The sequence below is a fragment of the Anabrus simplex genome, chromosome 2 (genome assembly GCF_040414725.1).
Source record: "Anabrus simplex isolate iqAnaSimp1 chromosome 2, ASM4041472v1, whole genome shotgun sequence".
NCBI classification, from domain to species: Eukaryota; Metazoa; Arthropoda; class Insecta; order Orthoptera; family Tettigoniidae; genus Anabrus; species Anabrus simplex.
In genome coordinates, this window is record NC_090266.1 from 848,893,377 (window position 1) to 848,913,843 (window position 20,467).

General features: G+C 39.0%; 1 protein-coding gene across 11 annotated transcripts in view; it reads left to right on the forward strand.

The window, feature by feature from the left end:
• LOC136864508 (protein boule) overlaps nucleotides 1-20,467 on the forward strand; it is a 350,930-nt gene that overhangs the window by 106,670 nt on the left and 223,793 nt on the right. For all 11 annotated transcript variants that reach the window (XR_010859321.2, XR_010859320.2, XR_010859322.2 and 8 more), the window contains exons 4-6: nucleotides 5,775-5,958; nucleotides 7,544-7,656; nucleotides 8,815-8,871. Coding sequence is in view for 8 of the 11 variants with exons in the window: in XM_067141569.2 (XP_066997670.1) it covers nucleotides 5,775-5,958; nucleotides 7,544-7,656; nucleotides 8,815-8,871 (354 nt within the window). In the remaining 3 variants the exon portion in view is untranslated. The remainder of the gene's footprint in view (nucleotides 1-5,774; nucleotides 5,959-7,543; nucleotides 7,657-8,814; nucleotides 8,872-20,467) is intronic.

Genomic DNA, 20,467 nt, shown 5'->3' on the forward strand with positions numbered 1-20,467 from the left:
GCTCTTCCCGTAGTTGACACTAACCGATTTCTTGGGCTCCTTTTGGATAGTAAATTATCGTGGGAGCCACACGTGCGGCAGTTAAAATTGCAATGCACTAGGAAGCTGAAAATCATGAAGTTTCTTAGCAGCACTAATTGAAGTGCTGACCACACGGTGCTCGTACGATTCTATAGGGCACATATTTTATCCCGCTTAGACTACAGCAGTCCAGCATACGGCTCAGCAAGACCATGTGTCCTTGCAATGCTGAACAGCATCCACCACAGCGGGGTTAGGTTGGCGACGGGAGCTTTTCGTACAAGCCCCGTTGCTAGCCTGCTCCCCGAGTCTGGTGTGCCGCCATTACACCTGAGGCGCCAGCAAATGCTCCTTTCGTATGCTGCAAATTTGTGATAGATGCCAACTTCATCCGAGCTATCCTTGCGTATTCAACAATGGTAACAGTTTGCTATACGCTGCTTCTCCTCAAGTAACGCGGCCCATTGGAATATGCTTGGATAGCAGTCACAGATTGTTTCACGTACCTTCGGTTAATTGCCTTGTCAGACAACCAAGTAATTTGTTGATTTACACAATTATTATCCGTATATGTTTTGAGACACTGGCCATTCTCTTAATCAGCAAACTTGACATCATAAAAGAAATTCCTCATATTCTAAGATCTATTAACCTAACTTATACTAAAAACACAAATAGTTAAAGTTGTTAAAAATATTGCGCGCGCGCGCGCACACACACACACACACACACACACACACACACACACACACACACACACACACACACACACACACACACACACACAAAAAAACATTTTTCTTAATACTTATCTAAAGAACATTAATAGGTGTTGGTTGTTATTGTTGAGGAAGCACTTTAAAAATTTGTGTAAAAAAGTCTTTGATCCCTTGAATTAACTCAAAATGAAACGGTTAACATCTTAGGCTTTTCCTTCACCATGTTACGGGCTTTCCACCTCATAAGACCTATGTAAAATAAGTTGCTCCTTGAACTATAGCTTATTTGAACTGACAGGTCGTATCTGGCTGGAGAACGGGAAGGTTTTCACTGTGCCGGTACATAAAATAAGAACATCTACCAGGCACTAATTTCAAGGGCACGACGGGATTGTTTGATCTGCTCTGTTTACATTTGGAGAAGCACCATCATAGGACAAGTAGAGTTCAAGTGAAGGCCATCTGAAAGTAGATCCGGATATCCCATCCACCTTACAGTAATACAGCTCTTACTCGCACTTTCTCACATAACCATCCCATGGTTTCCTTTAAATCCCCAATCACCTTCCAGTATCCCTCCTACACAGCATCCCACTGATAAAAATCTCTTACTTAAACTGCCATGACCAGGTTCCACACATACCCAAATATTGTTAGTACATATTCTTGCTTGCCTTCCTTTGTTGGTACCAACGTGGAAAATTGCCACCTTCTCTTTATCCTCCTCCTCTTGTATTTTCATCTGCCTTCACGTAATTCCTGCATAACGCTACCCCACTGGGCAAGTTGTCCATGCAGTTAGGGGTGCGCAGCTGAGAGCTTGCATCCAGGAGATGGTGGATTCGAACACCATTGTCGGCAGTCCTGAAGATGGTTTTCCATGGTTTTTCATTTTCACACCAGGCAGATGCTTGGACTGTTCCTTAGTGATGTGCGCAAATGACACCTGGAATCGCGAGAATCGATTCGTACGATTCTGAAGTCGCACTCAATGTCGCTTGCGAGGGATCGGTTCCCTATGATGTCACCAGAGTGTGCTGGGCGCACTCACTAGAGTGTGTCTTCCGTATATAAGTAGGGCAAATTCGAATGTGCAATATTTACTATTGTATACAGTGAAATGTGTCATTGGTTTTTATGAATGAATTATGCCACATAATAATGAAATAACAATTTATCCTTGCAGTCTGGAAATCACATTACACATTTCGACTCTGGGTGTAACAATACCAATATAAATGGTCCGTTATTGGACATTATGAATTTTCCAGCTAGCTCATTCCTGGTTGACAGCGTTTCGCTAGGTTGGGCTCATCAGTTGGTACCTAGCACACTTATACCAAGACACTGGCTAGTGCATACCATGGAGGCCACTGCGTAGGCTACTTGGAGCCACCGGTAGTGCCAATACACTATGGGAGACTTTGTCTCTTTGCCAAAAATTGATGCCTGCTTGGCTATCAGATGATATAGATGTTGATTCCCCTATAGGAATCAACATCTATATCAACTGGGTATAGCAGTCAACATTGTTATTTATGCTTATACTCTATTTTTCTCATGTGGTTTTCAAATATCGCTAATATAAACGTATAAAGTCTGTGGAATTAAGTCATTTTAATAAGTACACAACTTGTTTTGTAGCATACCTGTCTTCTGTTCCCTTTAATTTGCAATGAGCATTTCATGCTACTGTCCAACTCATTGGCTGAATGGTCACAGTTGAGGCCTTCGGTTCAGAGGGTCCCGGGTTCGATCCCCAGACGGGTGGGGGATTTTAATCGCCTCTCATCAGTTCTTTTGACTCGGGGAGTGGGTGTTTGTGTTTATCCCGACATTTAATATTCAGAATACATACTACACTACCAGCCACTACAGGAACATGCAATAGTGATTACATCCCTCCACGTAAGCTTGGCATTAGGAAGGGCAAGCGGTTGTAAAACAGGGTCAAATCAACATGTGAGATACAGTTCGCACCCACGACCCCACAGGTGTGATAGAATTGGTAGAAAAAGGAGGTTGTTTTATTTAATACATTATTGTTATTTAATTAATTTTTTTCTCCATTACATTTAGGGCCTACACTGTGACTGTCAGATAAACATCCAGATATATAGACTGCAGTTTTGCAATCTGGAAGATGAATACTTACTTGCACATAACCAACAAATTTTAACTATGGTATTATGTAGAAGATGCAGTAACACTGAGCTCGATAGCTGCAGTCGCATAAGTGCAGCCAGTATCCAGTATTCGGGAGATAGTGGGTTTGAACCCCACTGTCGGCAGCCCTGAAGATGGTCTTCCGTGGTTTCCCATTTTCACACCAGGCAAATTAAGGCCACAGCTGCTTCCTTCCCACTCCTATCCCTTTCCTGTTCCGTTGTCGCCATAAGACCTATCTGTGTTGGTGCGACGTAAAGCTACTTGTAAACAGGTAAAGAACCACACAAGCTGTGGGAACTGTTCGCGCATGGAAGGTGGCTGCGCAAGTCCTCCCCTCTACCCATGGTCACAGCCAACTTCCTCACACCAGTGTGAGCCGAGGTATTGGCACGGAAACATGGCCGCTACTATTGACGCTCCCGCCAAATATAAGGTGCGTAGTGTGATATGTTTCCTTCAAGCAGAAGGGAATAGTGCAGCTGACATTCATCGATGAATAAGTCGAGTATACGGTCCAAACGTTATGAGTGATGGTGGTGTGCGTGAATGGTGCAGGAAGTTCAAAGAAGGCCGGACCGATGTTCACGATGAAGGGGGGCAAGGACGCAAGTCTGTCGCTACGGATGACATTGTTCACCAAATTGACCAGGAGGGTCGCAAGAACCGAAGGTTTACCGTAAGCGAGTTGTGTGAGAAATTTCCTGCAGTTTCGAGGTCATCTGTTTACAAGATCCTAACAGAACACCTGCGCTACAAGAAATTGTGCGCCCGATGGGTTCCGAAGATGATGTCTGATGACCACAAAAGTCGCCCGATGGCAGCAGCGTTGACGTTTCTTATCCATTATGAGGCTGAAGGTGGCGATTTGTGTAAGAAAATTGTGACTGGCGATGACTTGGGTTTTGTACATCACCACCGAAACAAAAAAATAATCACGTCAATGGATGCACACGCACTCACCAAACAAACTGAAGAAGTTTAAGCAAACCTTCAACGAAAGGAAGATGATGGCTACAGTCTTTTGGGACCAAAAACGGTGTGTTGCTTGTTGAGTTCATTGAACGGGGGTCTACAATCAATGCAGCTGTTTATTGCCAGACTTTACGACTGAGGAAGGCCATACATAACAAACGACGAGGCATGCTGACGTCTGGAATCCTCTTCATTCATGACAACACGCCCTCACAGTGCTTGTGTCACCCAACAACTTCTGCAGGAGGAATTTCGGTGGGACGTTTTTGACCACCCACCGTACAGGCCCGATTTAGCGTTGAGTGACTTCCACCTCTTCCCGGGACTGGAAAAGTGGCTGGGAGGGCAGATGTTCCAGGAGGTTGAAGACCTTCAAACCAACGTTCGTGCCTATCTGAACTCACTGGCGGCAACATACTGTGCAGACGGGATCGAAAAGTTTGTGCACAGGTATGACAAATGCCTCATCCTTCATGGTGATTATGTTGAAAAGTAACCACATTTGTACCTAATATTTGGTAATAAATTCATTTGGCTACGTACACGTGTCTTTCATTTATGACCCTCCGGAGGTTGAAAAAAAAAAACGGTCCTCGTAAGTGCGGTGGTATACCTGTTCTTAGGTGTTTTAGTTTGTTTAGCACTGTTTATTTTGAAGTTGTATTACTAGAGTCCAATGTGAGACTTTTATGAGGCTATTTGCAAAAGTTCCAGTCAAGAAAATAATTGGGATTGAAATCTGCACATCTGAGGAGACTTCAACATAAATTGAATATCTAACTAAACACAAAACTTGTTGTAGAGAATAAAGAACTGAGAATGTTACATGGACACAAAAGGCAAGATGAAAGTGGTACCTTATCAAATAATTCCTACCACATGATATAATTTTTTTTTCACTAATACTAATGAAGAGGTTGTGCGCTACAGCGAAAGGAAATTTTATTTTCGTAATCATTGCCACCAATTTTTTAATGATATTAAATAATTTGAGAAACCTGGATATCGCTAGTAAGTAGGATCCATATGGTGGAGGATTGGTGATTTTGTTATTAATTATTCAATATATTGTTGCTAATTTAATAAGTACCTAGTTATTATTTTCTCAAGACATTGGAATATTAACTCGCAAGCACTTCTCACTTTAGAGTAAATGCTTAGTAATAAGTATTTATGGAGTCAAAGAAATATAACCTCCATAGCGTCCATATTCGACGTACGAATCACCTCGAACAAAGTTGTGGTGGACTCGCTCTTGCACCACGGATGGGCGACAATATGTATATTACCAATTACTACTTTAAAAGATCTGATTGTGACGTGCCCTTAAATCGCCATGCTATAGAACATAGTTTCTGATACTTCAAATTATTACTTTTAATCTGTGGTTATCCATCCAAAATTACATTGGTTCTCCCCTCTAAGGTGATCGGGCGCCAGACCAGAAATGAAAGTTTAGGTCAGAATTTATATTTAAAAGGAGAGACATAAGATAATCCCAGGGGTAGGGTGATACGACATTAACCATTAAGTACTATCTTGAGGAACAAGGATAATTAATGTAACCTGAATTAAAAAGCAAAGAAAACAATTTATTTAGGTGAAAGTGAAGTGCTGGAAACGTATCAAGAACTGAAAGATTACTGATTGACAAGTGACTCATTAACTTTAACTCCGCGATTGCTTGCTGCAATTTAATCAAACGCTCACCGATTATAGACTCAAACCAGTTATTTATCTGGCTGTTGCAGTACAGGCCTCTAGATTTTTGTCCGGGTATTTATTATTTTCTAAAACCTCTTTTAATAATCACTGATAATTTGCTTGATGAAATTTCATTGAAGTTTTTTCTTCTCATTTTATAAAACTATTTAATGTATGATAATGTTTCAGTCGTCAACTAGCACAACGGAGTGTTCGTCAAGTTGCCCATCACCCTCTTCGTCTCACATGTCGCAGTTTGCATATAGGCCATCAAACAATGCTCCTAAGTATGGAACAATGGTCCCTAATCGCATTTTTGTTGGTGGTCTTACGGCTGGAACAACTGAGTTGGAGTTGTTGCAATTATTTTCAGGTGATTATTTTGTTTTATTTACATAGTGTCCATGTTGTCCAGCTTCTTGTCGTTCAGTACAGAGGGTATTGGGTTTCATTCAGTTTTCATCTGGGCTGGGGATTTTAGCTAAGTCTGGTTAATTCCATTTACTGTACAAAAATAGTATGAGTCACCACTTTATCATTACACTAATTTATTTACTTCCAAACTGGTAAATAAGGTCAAGACCGGTTTCGACCCCTAAGGGATCATCTTCAGTTTTTTTTTTTTTTTTTTTTGTAAGTTGGTGTTTTTTAACAGAGTTTTTAAGTTCTTTTGGATACTGTTGGTTGGATCTTTACTCTTAATTTGGAAGGTTTCATCTTGGAAACAAGTTTTTGTTTTTGTTATACATTCCTCTTTATCCATAATAACTGTAGTGTTTCCTTTATCTGCTTTTGTTACTAGTAAGTTGTTTTGCTGGATTTTGTTTTTGAGTTCCTTAATTTGTGTTTGGTCTGTGATGTCCTGTTTGTAGGTTTCTTGGTTGATTCTAGTAATATATTGTGGTAATGTTTTTTTGATTTCATATCTGATTTCATTTTGTTGTTCTTGAGGTATTTTGTTTAAGGCATCTTCCGTTTCATTAATGATAGTGGTGATGTTTTCTAAAATTGAGTTATTTTTCCAGTTGTGTTTCGGTCCCTTGCTCAGTATAGTAGTTTCTGCTTCATTGAACACTGTATTAGTTAGATTTTTGACTGGTGGATGGAATTCATGTTGGTTGCTTTCAGTGGGTGCAGTAGTATGTTGTCTGTTCTGTGTGTACTTGTGTGTATGTTGATTTTGTGATTGCTTCAATGCGTTGTGTTTCTTATTTAGGGTGTTCTGTTTCTGTATACCTATGTTTTCTATCCAACCAACAGTAAAGATCCAACCAACAGTATCCAAAAGAACTTAAAAACTCTGTTAAAAAACACCAACTTAAAAAAAAAAAAAAACTGAAGATGATCCTTTAGGGATCGAAACCGGTCTTGACCTTATTTACCAGTTTGGAAGTATTGATAAGGTGGTGACTCATATTATTTTTGTACAGTGATACCAATCAATACGGAAATGAAGCTTATAAATAATAGTAATTCCATTTACTCGAGGACTTTGCGTTTGTGTTCATCTTCAGGAAGAGAGGAAAAAGAAGAGGAAGAACAAGAATTTTAGAATATTATTTACTAATTTGTATGGAATATTATGCTTAAATCATAACTATCACAATTAAAGACACTTCCTATGAAATATATTTTTTATATAGTTTTGTTCTTGGAAAGAATCCGAATAGGTTTGTAGAGGGACTTGAAAATTGTTTTAGCCAAAGAATGAAGTTCACTTCATAATTGAACCATTGATAGCTAATTTAAATGTTTCATTCTGTTGTAATAGTAAATAGTGCAGGGGTAGGGGGCTATGTCTTCCCACATTCTTTCTTTCTTTCTTTCTTTCTTTCTTTCTTTCTTTCTTTCTTTCTTTGTAGTCATAGTTCTGAACTAGCCTCAATCCCTCCCAGCTCAATCTGTCAAGATTACTGTATTGTGCAATATGTGGTAAATATTCTCCTTTCTGGTTTCAGCATATGGTAATGTGAAAACAACTAAAGTCATCAATGATCGTGCTGGAGTCTCTAAGGGTTATGGTTTTGTTACATTTGAGACAGAGGAAGAAGCTCAACGTTTGGTTCAACAGGTTAGTATAAAGATTTGTGGTGATAAATTTCATTTGACCTGCTAGCGGAAAATGTATGGTGTGAAGACTTTCACAGAGGTGGCAACTATTACGGATTGTTCGTGATAATTACGGATTTCACCTCGCGATTACGGAATTATGGTCAAAAAATAATTTCGAACAAAAAGGGAAAAGGATAAATGTTCAATCCTTTCAAGCCTTTCTCCTAAATCATCCTTGTTTCAATGCTTGTGAGTTGGCAGCAATACCTATTCGATCGTGACTTCCTTTGCTACCCACGAGCATTGTAAAATTCATTGTGAATGAAGCAGCTCAGGCGCTGCCCTTCTCCACTATAAATGCTTCAGTAATGTTGTATTTGCTGTGTTAAGTGTACCTGGAAAGAAGTGAGGCCTACATTAAGCACATCTTTACTGGAATCGCTTATGGTTCAGAGGATGAAAATGCCATCACAGTGGGGAGGATGCTTCAAGTACACTGAAAAGCAGCTGCTGCATGAGAAACAAGTTACAAGGAATGTTTTATCACAGAACTGGCAGGATATGTGCAAATGTTGTTGTTTAATATGATGTAATTTTGAATAGATTGCTAGAGGGAAGGGCAAAGGGGGTGTCATTATCGAGAAGGAAGGAGCATGCTTTGGACTTGATTCGAAATTCTTCTCGGTGGGTGGACGACGATTACTGATAGTCCACTTCAAAGGTTGGCACCTCTGCTTTCATAATAATCATCCGAAACATTGATTCTGAATACCCTACAGGACTGTTGGTAGTCACTTTGTCATAGATATGTTTTAAGGACAGAAAAGTAATATGTCTAGATAGTTAACGAAGTCCAGATCACGATTTTGTTTCCCCTAACTACAGCACCCCTATCCATTTAACATATACCATTTCATCAGATGGTGTTATCCAGGGTTTCTGGCCTGTATACTGACAAATACTACAGTAATAGTTATTACTAACCTAGATGTACAGTGTCTGGTTGTAAGTCTGTTGATGCAGATCTGCAAGTTCTTATTTGAAATAAACATCATTGCAAAGCACTTTTGAAGTAATTGTTCCTTGTGTATGGAAAACAGTTGTATTAGAGGCTGTTTTGTACATTGAAAGGAATTTGTTTCCTTATTGTTGATGAATTTTATTTTGAACTTTTCAGGAGACACTTGTACTGAATGGAAGAAAGCTGAACATAGCACCTGCTATTAAAAAACAGGTAAGAACAGAATAAGTAAGAAGTTCATTTATTAGCTGTTGTTTGATTTTGTTGTTACATGTTTCTAATCTGCTGAAGTCCTTGCACTTATGTTCTTATCCAGATCAACTGAATTTCATTATACTAGGCTACGATTTACAGAGATGCCAACTATTACGATTCAATCGTTATAATTACGAATTACCCATCATAATTCCTTTACGAATGAAACACCACAAATTATGATTTTTTGTTGATTTTTAAGTGTAAGTGTATGAAGTGTTCAAAAAAATACACAAGGAATGCCATTTCAGCTTGAAGTCTCAGAATATTCTTTTCAGATTTCTCAGTAATCCTTTTTTAAGAATATTTAGAGTTCCATGCGCCAAATGCAGTGTACGCTTCCAGTATTGGTAAAACCAGCCACCTGTGAGGTGGTATATCTTGCTGAGTTGTTGTCTTTGTTCGTCACGTGATCAGACTACCATGCAAGTATCTTGTCTTTCTTTTGGCGGCAAAGTGGCGGCGGTGGTGGCAAACCTGTTTCATTGTGAATACTGTGTGCATGACTGTTGAATAAGTATTTATTGCAATTTAGGTTGCCAAATTAACAAATATTGCTCTTCTAGTATTTATATACTAACCGCGTGTGACGAAATGTGAACAGTTTGAAATAAACAATGAAGCAATTTCTTGTGCAGGAAAATACGTGTGGTGAAGTTTCCGTGACGAGCAGTGACGCTGATAAGAAACCAAAAATCGTTCAGCCGGGCTGAGTGCCTCAGACGGTTGAGGCGCTGGCCTTCTAACCCCAACTTGGCAGGTTGGATCCTGGCTCAGTTCGGAGGTATTTGAAGGTGCTCAAATACAACAGCCTCGTGTCGGTAGATTTACTGGCATGTAAAAGAACTCCTGCGGGACTAAATTCCGGCACCTCGGCGTCTCTGAAAACCGTAAAAGAAGTTAGTGGGACGTAAAGTCATTAACATTACTATAAATATCGTTCAAAAATTCAGGGAGGCATACTCGAAAGAATGGCCCTGTTTACTTCGTTCCTCAAAATCTCCTTCACACAAGTTTTGTAGTGTGTGTAGCCACGATTTTTCAGTTGCGCATGGTGGGCGAGACGACTGTCGTAAACATGTGGCTAGCAAAATTCATACGGATACAGTTAAGATGAGGGACACAAACAAAAATTTAACCATATTTGCTAAATCTTTGGAAGATGAAAGCTCAGTAACAAACGCGGAGTTGTTGTTTACGACTTGTCTTCTTGAGCACAACCTGCCTTTAGCTTGCAGTGACCATGCGGGACGTTCGTTCAAGAAAATGTTTCCTGATTCGAAAATAGCTTCGAAGTACGGTTGTGCGAGAACAAAAATGGGAGCGCTAGTTAAAACTTTGGCTTCTACAGTTGAGGGAAAGCTAACAGATTTAATGAAGTCCCAGCCCTTTGCCGTGGCAACAGACGGCAGTAACTATATGACGCTTTTCGATGAGGAATCTACACAAATTAGAACGATAATTCTTACAATTCGGGAATCCAGCGACAATACAGGCAAAGGAATATTCAATATTTTGGATGATGAACTGAAGAAGAGGGGGATTCCGTCGGATAACTGCGTAAGTTTTGCATGTGATAATGCAAGTTCTATGACTGGTGTTCCGAAAGGTGTGAGCTCCTTCATTTGTAAAGAAAATCCTAATATTCGTGTGCAAGGCTGTGCTTGTCATCTTGTGCACGTAGCTGCTCAAGAGGGGTGCAGTGCTCTTGTAAATGTTAATATTGAACAGTTTTTAATTTATGTTTATTACTATTTGCTCAAGAGTTCAAAGAGGCAAAACGCTTTAAAGGTATGCCAGGAAGTCTTTCGTGAAAAGCCACACAGAATCTTGAAATATGTTTTTACCAGGTGGTTATCTCTTCTACAGTGTGTATCAAGGGTCTTAGAACAGTGGAACCCTTCAAAAATGCTCTTCTGTGAATCATATTCTGACAAGGCCAACTCAAAATTTCTGGAAGTTAAGGAACAATTCAAAAATCCATCTACTAAGCTTTACCTTTTGTTTCTCAGCTCTGTTCTTCCAAATGTATTCCTCCAACATGAGACACCACTTATTCATGAACTTCATTCAAAGTTAAATTAATTTTTCAGTGACCTTATTGTTCGTTTTGTGAGAGCATCCTCTGTTCCAGAGTCCAATAATAATTTGCTTGATGTGAAATTTAGTTCTGGCAAGTTCAGAAAAGTGACAGCGAGTTGGTCATTGGGGCAAACACAAGGGCTTACATAAGGGCAGTTTCTCTAGACGAAACTACATTGAAAGACTTTTATTCCGAAGTGAGACTGTTCTGTACAAAAACATGTGGGTACATTGTTAACAAATGGCCAATTAGGGATAAGTTTCTCGAGCATGCTGAAGTTGCTGATGTTTTCCAGAGGAAATCAAAGGGTTTCTTATCAGTAGAATTTGATTGACCAGTTTCCTGAAATTCTGTCATCAGAAGTTTAGTCGTTTCTAATTTGATGGATTCCCTTTTCACAAGGATGAAATGGCCGACAGACTTCGGTTTGAAATATCGAAGATCATTGATGCTTCAGGTATGAGGAAGTACTCTTCACTGAGTAAACTAATGATGGCTATTCTTCTAGTACCCCATAGCAATGCTCCAGTGGAAAGAGTTTTTAGTTTGGTGAGGAAGAATAAGACTGAATTCCGTGCTAATATGAACACCGAACTGTTACGTGCTCTTTTAGTGTGGAAGATGCACATATCAAAAGAAAAAGCCTGTCACCAGTGTACCTTTACAAAACAGGAACCTCAAGCTGCTAAGGGGGCAACTACAGTACTGAACAAAAGAAATGATCCTTCAACCTTCACTCAGATAGGCACTGCAGATCACCTGTTCCTCTAGCAGGTAAGAATCATACAGTGTTTATATTGCCAGTCTTTGAATATGTTATTTTTGGTTGAATTGTATGTTGTTCACTGATTTTCAATAATGTGTAAGTTAGTGAGATCTCGGGGGGGGATTGGTTGCCCCCTCCCCCCCATCCCCCGTGCCCTCACGGCTGCATTACTAATTACCTTTCTTGAAAGTTGGCATCTCTGGATTTATTGCCGTATTGGCTCGAATATAAGACAACTCTGAATTTGGAACATATTTACAAGATGTCGTATGTACGCCATCCTACACATAACCTAACTCTTGTAAAACCTTCAGTCATTATGTTTGATATATTTTAATTGTCTTTTATTAAATGCAAAGTATATTGTAAATTTGTATTGCCTCAAATAGATATTGTGAATACGTCTAACTGCAAAATCCGTGTAGGCAAATCTATAATAATCCATTATCATTCTGATACATATGGAAGTTTCTGGAAACTTACTGTAATGTTTTATTATCCAGATACATGTAGAAACATTAGGAATTTTGTAGACTTTGTCATTGTGGTTTGTGTATATGTAATGGAATATTTGAGTTTGATCTATTCCATCAAAGGTTATGATCATAGGTTATGATTTTCATTTCCGTGTTGACGTATAACTAATATGATAGAGTTTGAGGGATGTTCCACCATTCAACACATTGTAAAATATTTGAAATGCTCTCCAATCGAGAGTCCAGTTGATTGATCGTTCCTTGTATGTTCGGGTATGTTCCATTTAGTGTGTTGCAAGAACATTTTAAGAAGTCGATATTTCTAGATTGTTTGTCAGACGGTATATATATCGAACTGACAGGCTGTGAGGCCAGAGTGTGTTGCTGTGAGTGTTACAGTGAGTTGAGGTTTTGGATGTTATCTGTACCTGTCAGAATCGACTTAAGTGAGTTAGAAGGTTGTCAGTCTTGCCTTGTGATGGTAAAGTGAACAATCAGTGTGTGGACTGTTGCTTACTATAGTTATCAGAATCGACAGTAATGTTATAGTGTTGTGTGTAATTGTGTATCATTGTGTAGTCATTAAGCGAACTGAGTGGGAATTACGTGTTGTAAGGAATAGACTTGGTGACAAAGTGGTTTTATGCAATGAAGTGAACGTATCTCTGTGATATTTATTTACACCAAAATAAAATTGCATTGAGAACGATAAACAATAAATAAGGAATGTATTTACAACATATTCGACCTCATCGTCGCCATAAGACCTATCTGTGTTGGTGCAATGTAAAGCCAATTGTAAAAAACTCATTCAAGCTCTCCTACAGTTAATTTAATAAGCCCTAAGGTAAATCAGAGCACAAAAGTTTTTTTTAAATATATAGTTCTGTATTTCCTTGTGTATTAGACCCCCTCGCTTATTAGAACCCCTGGCTTTTCGTGACAAAGAAAATGAAAAAAATAAAAATAAAGCTTGCATATAAGATCCAACGTAATTCATCAGAGAACAAAAACTATTCTGCTTTGAAGTGGGTACAGGCCGAACTCCAGCTCCGATGACATCAGACACATTTGTGAATAGTTTCATCCTTCCGACCCGCGCAGTGAAAACTCAAGGTCATGCGGTACGTGTTTGTTCCGCAGTTAAGAAATATCCGCCTCCGTAGTGTACTGTAACTTCGATTACGTACAAATAGGTGAACAGTCTCGCCAAACTACACATTACAAGCATGGATCAGTCATGTGATACATCTGTGTTTTGTAGTTAAGAATGCCTGCTAGGATGACGATTAGCACAATTAGCTGATGTTCTCAATGGCTTGAGTCCAATTCCCGGCACCGCCAGAGATTTCAGTATGACAGGAAGGTTGTTATAATACCAATATAGCTGGTCCTTTATTAGAGATATAAATTTTCCAGCTAACTCATTCCTGGTTGGCAGCGTTTCGCCCCAGTATGTTAAGTTGGCCTCAACAGCTGGTAAATAGCACACCTACAAAGACGCATCGCTAGTGCATATCGTGGTGGTCACTGCCTAGGCTACTTGGAGCCACCGGCAGTGCCATTGTACTATGAGAGACTTTGTCTCGTTACCAAAAATTGATGCCTGCGTGACGATCAGATGGTAGATATAGATTCCCATAGGGAACCTGAAATATTTGTCCCGAATGAATGAATTTATAATACCATTATAGTAGGTCCTTGGCCTTTATGGTATTCACTAGCCATGCGTCTTGGTAGGTCTGCTATTTACCTACTGATAAGCCCAACTTAGCACACGGCAAAACACTGCCAACCAGGAATGAGTTAGCTGGAAAATTCATAATTTCCAATACGGACCAACTATTTTGGTATTATAAATTTACTCATTCGGGACAAGTTCCCTATGGGAATTTACATCTATATCAGGAAGGTTGTTATGTGGTAAAATTGTAAATGCAGCTCTCCTCCATTGGGGGCGTGCCTAAAAAGAGCTGCACCGGGCGAGTTGCCGTGCGCGTAGAGGCGCGCGGCTGTGAGCTTGCATCCGGGAGATAGTAGGTTCGAATCCCACTATCGGCAGCCCTGAAAATGGTTTTCCATGGTTTCCCATTTTCACACCAGGCAAATGCTGGGGCTGTACCGTAATTAAGGCCACGGCCGCTTCCTTCCAACTCCTAGGCCTTTCCTATCCCATCGTCGTCATAAGACCTATCTGTGTCGGTGCGACGTAAAGCCCCTAGCAAGAAGAAGAAAAAGAGCTGCACCACCTCAAGGTGAGGACACGAGTTTACTTCAGTTAAGAAATATTCACGGTTGTTGCTATTAATATAGCAGGTGAGGTAATTAATAAAGTGATAGTTTGACCCGTTTGCTTACTATATATATGCATGTGCTCTAAACTTTCGATTTACTATTTAAATTCTGATGCAAATGTGGTTCAGACGTGGCTTTATTTAAATATTAATATCTCTGCAACTATTCGCTCGAATAATGTGAAACTGGTACATAAATACTCACAATTAAACAGACCCTCCACTTCAGTTCCTGTCTATAATTCTACCATCTTGTTAAGGCAACCTCGGTTCGATTCTTGGCATCGACAATAGTTTAGAAATACAGCGGATCTTGGAACGGGGTTAACCATGCGTCGTGAAGATGATTAGGGGTCTTCTGCGAGTAGCACCTAACAATGAACCAAAACTGCAGTTACTCTCCTCCCGTCATCTTGAGGTCACAAGCTGGGCAGCAACTAACTCGTTCTTCAAAGGCCACAGCAGTAAAAATAACTATTTCAATGAAATTTGCTAAATTACAGGGAAAAAAATATATTTCAGGAAATAAACTCGCTTAGTAACGCATGTTTGTCTCATGACACAGGGTGTCCGGCTCCATGGCTAAACGGTTAGCACGCTGGCCTTTGGTCGCAGGGGGTCCTGGGTTCGATTTCCAGCAGGGTCAGGAATCTTAACTATAATTAATTCCTCTGACGCTGGGACGGGGTGTATGTGCAGTCTTCATCATTTCATCCTCATCACGAAGCACAGGTCGCCTACGGGCGTTATTCAAGAGACATGCACCAGGCCTCTCCGGAGGCCACACAACATTTCATTTTATTTACTTCTTCCATATATTGATATATTTATCCATTTTAGGTCAACTCAAGATCATATCAATAGCTTTTAGCTTTTGTATCTGTTTGTTCCACTATCACGGGTAAACGGCTGAATAGATCTCGAGCAAACTTCATATTTAGAGTCTACTCATGCAGAAGCAGGTTTCGATATGCATATCATTTAAAAATCAATGAATAGACTAGGGGTTTATACCAAGACAAGAAGAGTGATTATATGTAAAATCTGTAGATTTTGTGAAACATCCCTTAATTTTTTGACCAGTATAACCTCCAGTACGGTCAATACTCTTCCCCTAGGATAAATTCTCATGTGCTTGAGTAATTTACCCAATCTCATTTTCAAGCGTATTTATTTGATGCTTTATTTCGCGAGTGTATCGTCCGTCGCCTTCGTGTATTGTTTTTCCTGCCTGCTACAGCAGCACTTGTGCTTTACGGCTGGGAATTCGGGACGGCAATCGTCCTACAAACAAGAAAGGCTAGCGCGTGCTAGCGACTCAGTTAATCGGGACTAAGGATTGAGTTTCTTATTGTGTGGTTCGCACTCTATTATTAACATCGTTTCTGTGCGTAATTTCGTTGGGAGTTGTAGGCCACGTGTTTTTTCTAGCGGTTCTGTGCTTTTCCCCGTGTCAAAGTCGTATGTATGAGACATACCGATCTGTTTTGTATGTGGTAGTTTTGCGCATTTCAATGCATTTTTGTTCATTCTTACTTCATGATTTTAACGAGTTGAATGTATTTCAGAGAGTTGTATCGGTGACAGTTTCTGGTATTTTCACTTCACGTTATGGTCAAAAAACATAACATCTCCAACTGTTCAGAGATACGTATAAAATTAAATTTCCGTTCGTTTTACAGTCTAATAAAAGAAATTATTATGCGTTTCGTTGCATGTGTCGGTGTGATATAAACAAATACAGTAGAGTCAATACGCGACACTTACGGATTTAGACTTGTTAAAATGGGGGACAATTCGACGGTGGCGATCCTAGTGAATTGACCTGAAAAGTTGTGCTAAATTCAAATATCAATGGAAATGCATGTACGAAAATGGATAAATAAATTACGTCTAGAAAGAAAGTATTATTGAGATATTAACTTCGAAGTTGCTAAAGCAATTCTGGATAAATGAATGAAGAATTATTTAAAAGGTTATTATTTAAAGAGTGAAACTAGACATATAAACAAGATGTGAAATGGACTGCTGTGAAATGGGTTGATCTTTCATTTATGCATTACTTTTTTTTGCTTTAGCATTCCTGCCTGAACTTTTTCCGTTTAGATTAGTCTTTTTTCTCATTTAAAAAACATTGTATCATCACATTAAGTCACTTGTCAATAAAATATCAATCAGCACATTCCTTACACACATGATGCAATGAATTAACATTTAAAAGCTGGACAATTTTCCTCTTAACATGAAGCCTACTAACAGAAAAAAATTCTATAAAATTCTGGCTTTAATCTGAGAAGAGGAATAAAAGAAAGAAAAGTATGGATATGTTGTCGATAGTGATGCTTTGAGGTATATTTACGTACAATTAGAGTAAAAATGTAACATACCCTTGGCTGTATAGTCGAGGATTTTTAAAGTCGCTGGCCTGGAAATGATCTGAACAGACCTTATAATTCTTATATAAGCGTAACGTCCCTTCTTTCTTGTACACCTTATCCAAATCAATTCTGTGACAGTTCAAAACCTACAGATCACACCTACAACAACACATTGGTATTGAAGGTTAACTGCTGCACTATACAATAAAATATGCGTATTATATTTTAAGCCAGTTAAAATATAGGTCGAGCAGGTCAGAAGATTATGAAATACTATAAGAATCTGTTTGTCACTGGAAGATATATATGCAAACACAATATTACTTACATTTTCTTGTCACGAGGGTAGCGAAAGAAAGACCTCGCATTCTTCTCTACTTCAAAGTTACTGCAGCCAAACACAGCACATACCTTTCCCCTCATGTTGAGAGGAGATATCAAGGAATGACACACGCTACTATTTAATTATGTCAACTCACTGAAAACGCATAAATAACACCAAAAACTTCACACACAAATACATGTGCTCTTATGACAGAATCAGTAGTTCTCAGGTCTACCCGCTACAGAGAGCTCTAATAGCTGTCCCTCGATATCTCACTGAGTGCCGCGTATTGTCTCTACTGTATTTGATATAATTACAGTGGAACCTCGATATCTCTAATCACCTCAGGAGATAAATTTTATTTCGAATTATCAAAATTCCAAGATATATAGAATACCGTTTTTGAGCATGTATACCGGTATCTCGTAAATGAATCATCTGTCTACGGGCTTTTACTGAATACATTATTTTTAAAAGTACTTAAAATATACAAAGAAACTATTTTACGGCATCACTTTAATTATAACACTGGTTATAGTAGGTAACTTTCTAGAAGTCAGGATACAATACATACAGTACTGAAACAAGAAACAGCTCCGTTAACACCTTTGGAAAAAAATCCATTAGTCTCTTTTGTTTGTTGTGGTTAACCTTTCTTCCGTTCACGTTGAAACTTCTCCTCAATACCACGCAGCCGAGTTTTGTAAATGGAGCTTGTCATCCGCGACTTCTGGGCTTGCTTTCGTACGTAACCGGTAATTAATTGACACCCGAGAAACAGCGACGCTTTGCCCATTTTCCGATCACTAGAAGTTAAGAGTTTTTCGGTTCCCGTCATATTAATTCCCAGCTTCACTGTAACCCTTTCTTTACTTGTTAACTGTTCCTCACAAATTCCGTATTGCACAGTTAATGTTGCACAAAATTCGAGGTACAGAGTGTTTTTTGCTTCAAGGGAGGAAATCTTTGCTTCGAGAAATTGAGAAATTCGTGTAACCGAATTTCGAGTCCATCTATCCATTATCTAGCTGAGTGATTATGTTCCTAAGGTATGAGAGACGTGGTCTTCCTCTCAACTTCTTTCCTAGGACCTTTCCTTCAAAGACATTCTGGAGAAAGGTGTCATGTCGTAGGAAGTGTCCATGAAATTTAGCTTTTCTCTGCTCTATTGAATAAATTAAGGTCCGTTTCTCACCAACGTCATTCAAGATTTGGATATTAGTCTTTTTTCTGTCCAACTCGTCCCTGTCAATCTTCTCCAGAAGAATTTCGAGTAACAGAGAAATAAATACGCGCGATGAATTGGACAAACGGCCGGAAAATTTAAGTTACTTCGAGATACTGAAAATTCGAGTAATGAAGGTTCGAGATATCTAGGTTGGACTGTATTATTATTGTCATTATTATTATTGTTATTATTTTGTAATTATTCATATGTATAAATGGGAGTGATTCGGTATATTTTCTTGTAACCATTTTAATGTTTTTTTTAGTTTAAGATTTTAAATTTAATGGTCAATTCACATTTTCACTGTAGATATGTATGCCTTATATCCAGTCCTTTTTTCACTTAGACCGTGGCACAATATATATGTGTGATGAAATCCAAGAATAAAAAAATCTTCCTATTTTTGATTTCTAAAAGTTGGCAGCTATGCTAGTGGTTTTATGTCGCACCGACACAGATAGGTTTTATGGCAACGATGGGGTAGGAAAGACCTAGGAGTTGGAAGGAAGCAGCCGTGGCCTTAATTAAGGTACAGCCCCAGCATTTGCCTGGTGTGAAAATGGGAAACTGCGGAAGACCATCTTCAGGGCTGCTGACAATGGGATTCGAACCCACTATCTCACGGATGCAAGCTCACAGCCGTGCACCTCTAACCGCACGGCCAAATCGCCCAGTCAACCAGGTATTAATTGAAATTCTAAAAATTTCAACAGGGACACTGGCCATTATTTAAGTAATACCTGGTTGCCAGCCATTAAGGATTTACATAGGTAGTTCCCTTCCCTCTCCCTTCACTATTGTTATTTCGTCTCGGTGCTTTCCAAATTCGTAAGTTCCTCATCACCAGATGTTTCATTCCAGGCTTGAGTCAATGTCATATGTTACGTACACATGTTATGTGTCCCTCTTAGACTGATTCTGATGGTTCCGTCAGCTTCCACTTCGAACGCTAGCGCTTTACCGCGTCAAGGGAGCCATCTGGTGACGAATGAATGTACTATTTCCAATTCTATTGTAACGTCTAAATTCAAAGCTCATTGTTTAAGAAGCCTTTCTCGTGGACAGTAGAGATTTTCTTCTGATGCAGAGCACAGTTCTCTGCGAAACTTCAAGAATTTCACCTTATTTTCTTGACACGGCATAAGCCCAAAAGCCTATATCATGTGAAAATTGGTATTTGGAATCTCCTGTAAACGTAAAGGAACATGTATAATTTGTTTAAAAAAAAAAATCTACTTAAGGGGAAGTGTTAAAGGGGGTAAATTTTTAATTGAGGACGTATACAGTATATCATTTTTGCTGGGACAAAACCTCGTATATGATCATATTTTTGGATATATACTGACCCGCAGCACATGCATTGTGAAGAGCGAGAATGCCTTGACAATATTCACACAATATTATTGCACCTTAGAGACAGAACCTTACTGGCCAAATTTCTAAGGTAGAATATTTCACATGAGTCGTATAGTTCCAAAACCTGCCTAATCCATTTTTTTAATTTTTACAGGAAAGTGCAAAAACTGTTTCAACATGATATGTTGAGGTATACCTGACATATGTTACATGTTTAAAAACATCTTGAATTGTAGAATTTAATTGTATATTGAAATGTTATTCACATAAGTGTGTATTATTTATATTTCAGTTTTGATGAAGGATAAGGCAGCTTTTGGAAATGCACATGGCTGTAGGCAGGTTTTGGAACAATTTCCACTGGATAAGGAAGTTTATGGAACAATCCCTTGAAATATGCAAAAGGTAGTTTTGGGAATAACAATGATACGTGCAGGCTTTAGAATGAAAGAATCATGGTTGCGTCGTAACCTTGAATGATAATGTATTCTTTTGTGTATTGATAAAGGGTTAGATAATACAAAACCGTATGAAAAAGGGGTTTGATGTCATCATTGGTCAAAAGATTTTAAACTCTTAATTCATTCTCCCAAGAATCATATTCATGTTCGCACACTTCTTCGTCTTCAACATTTTCACACCCTCTGT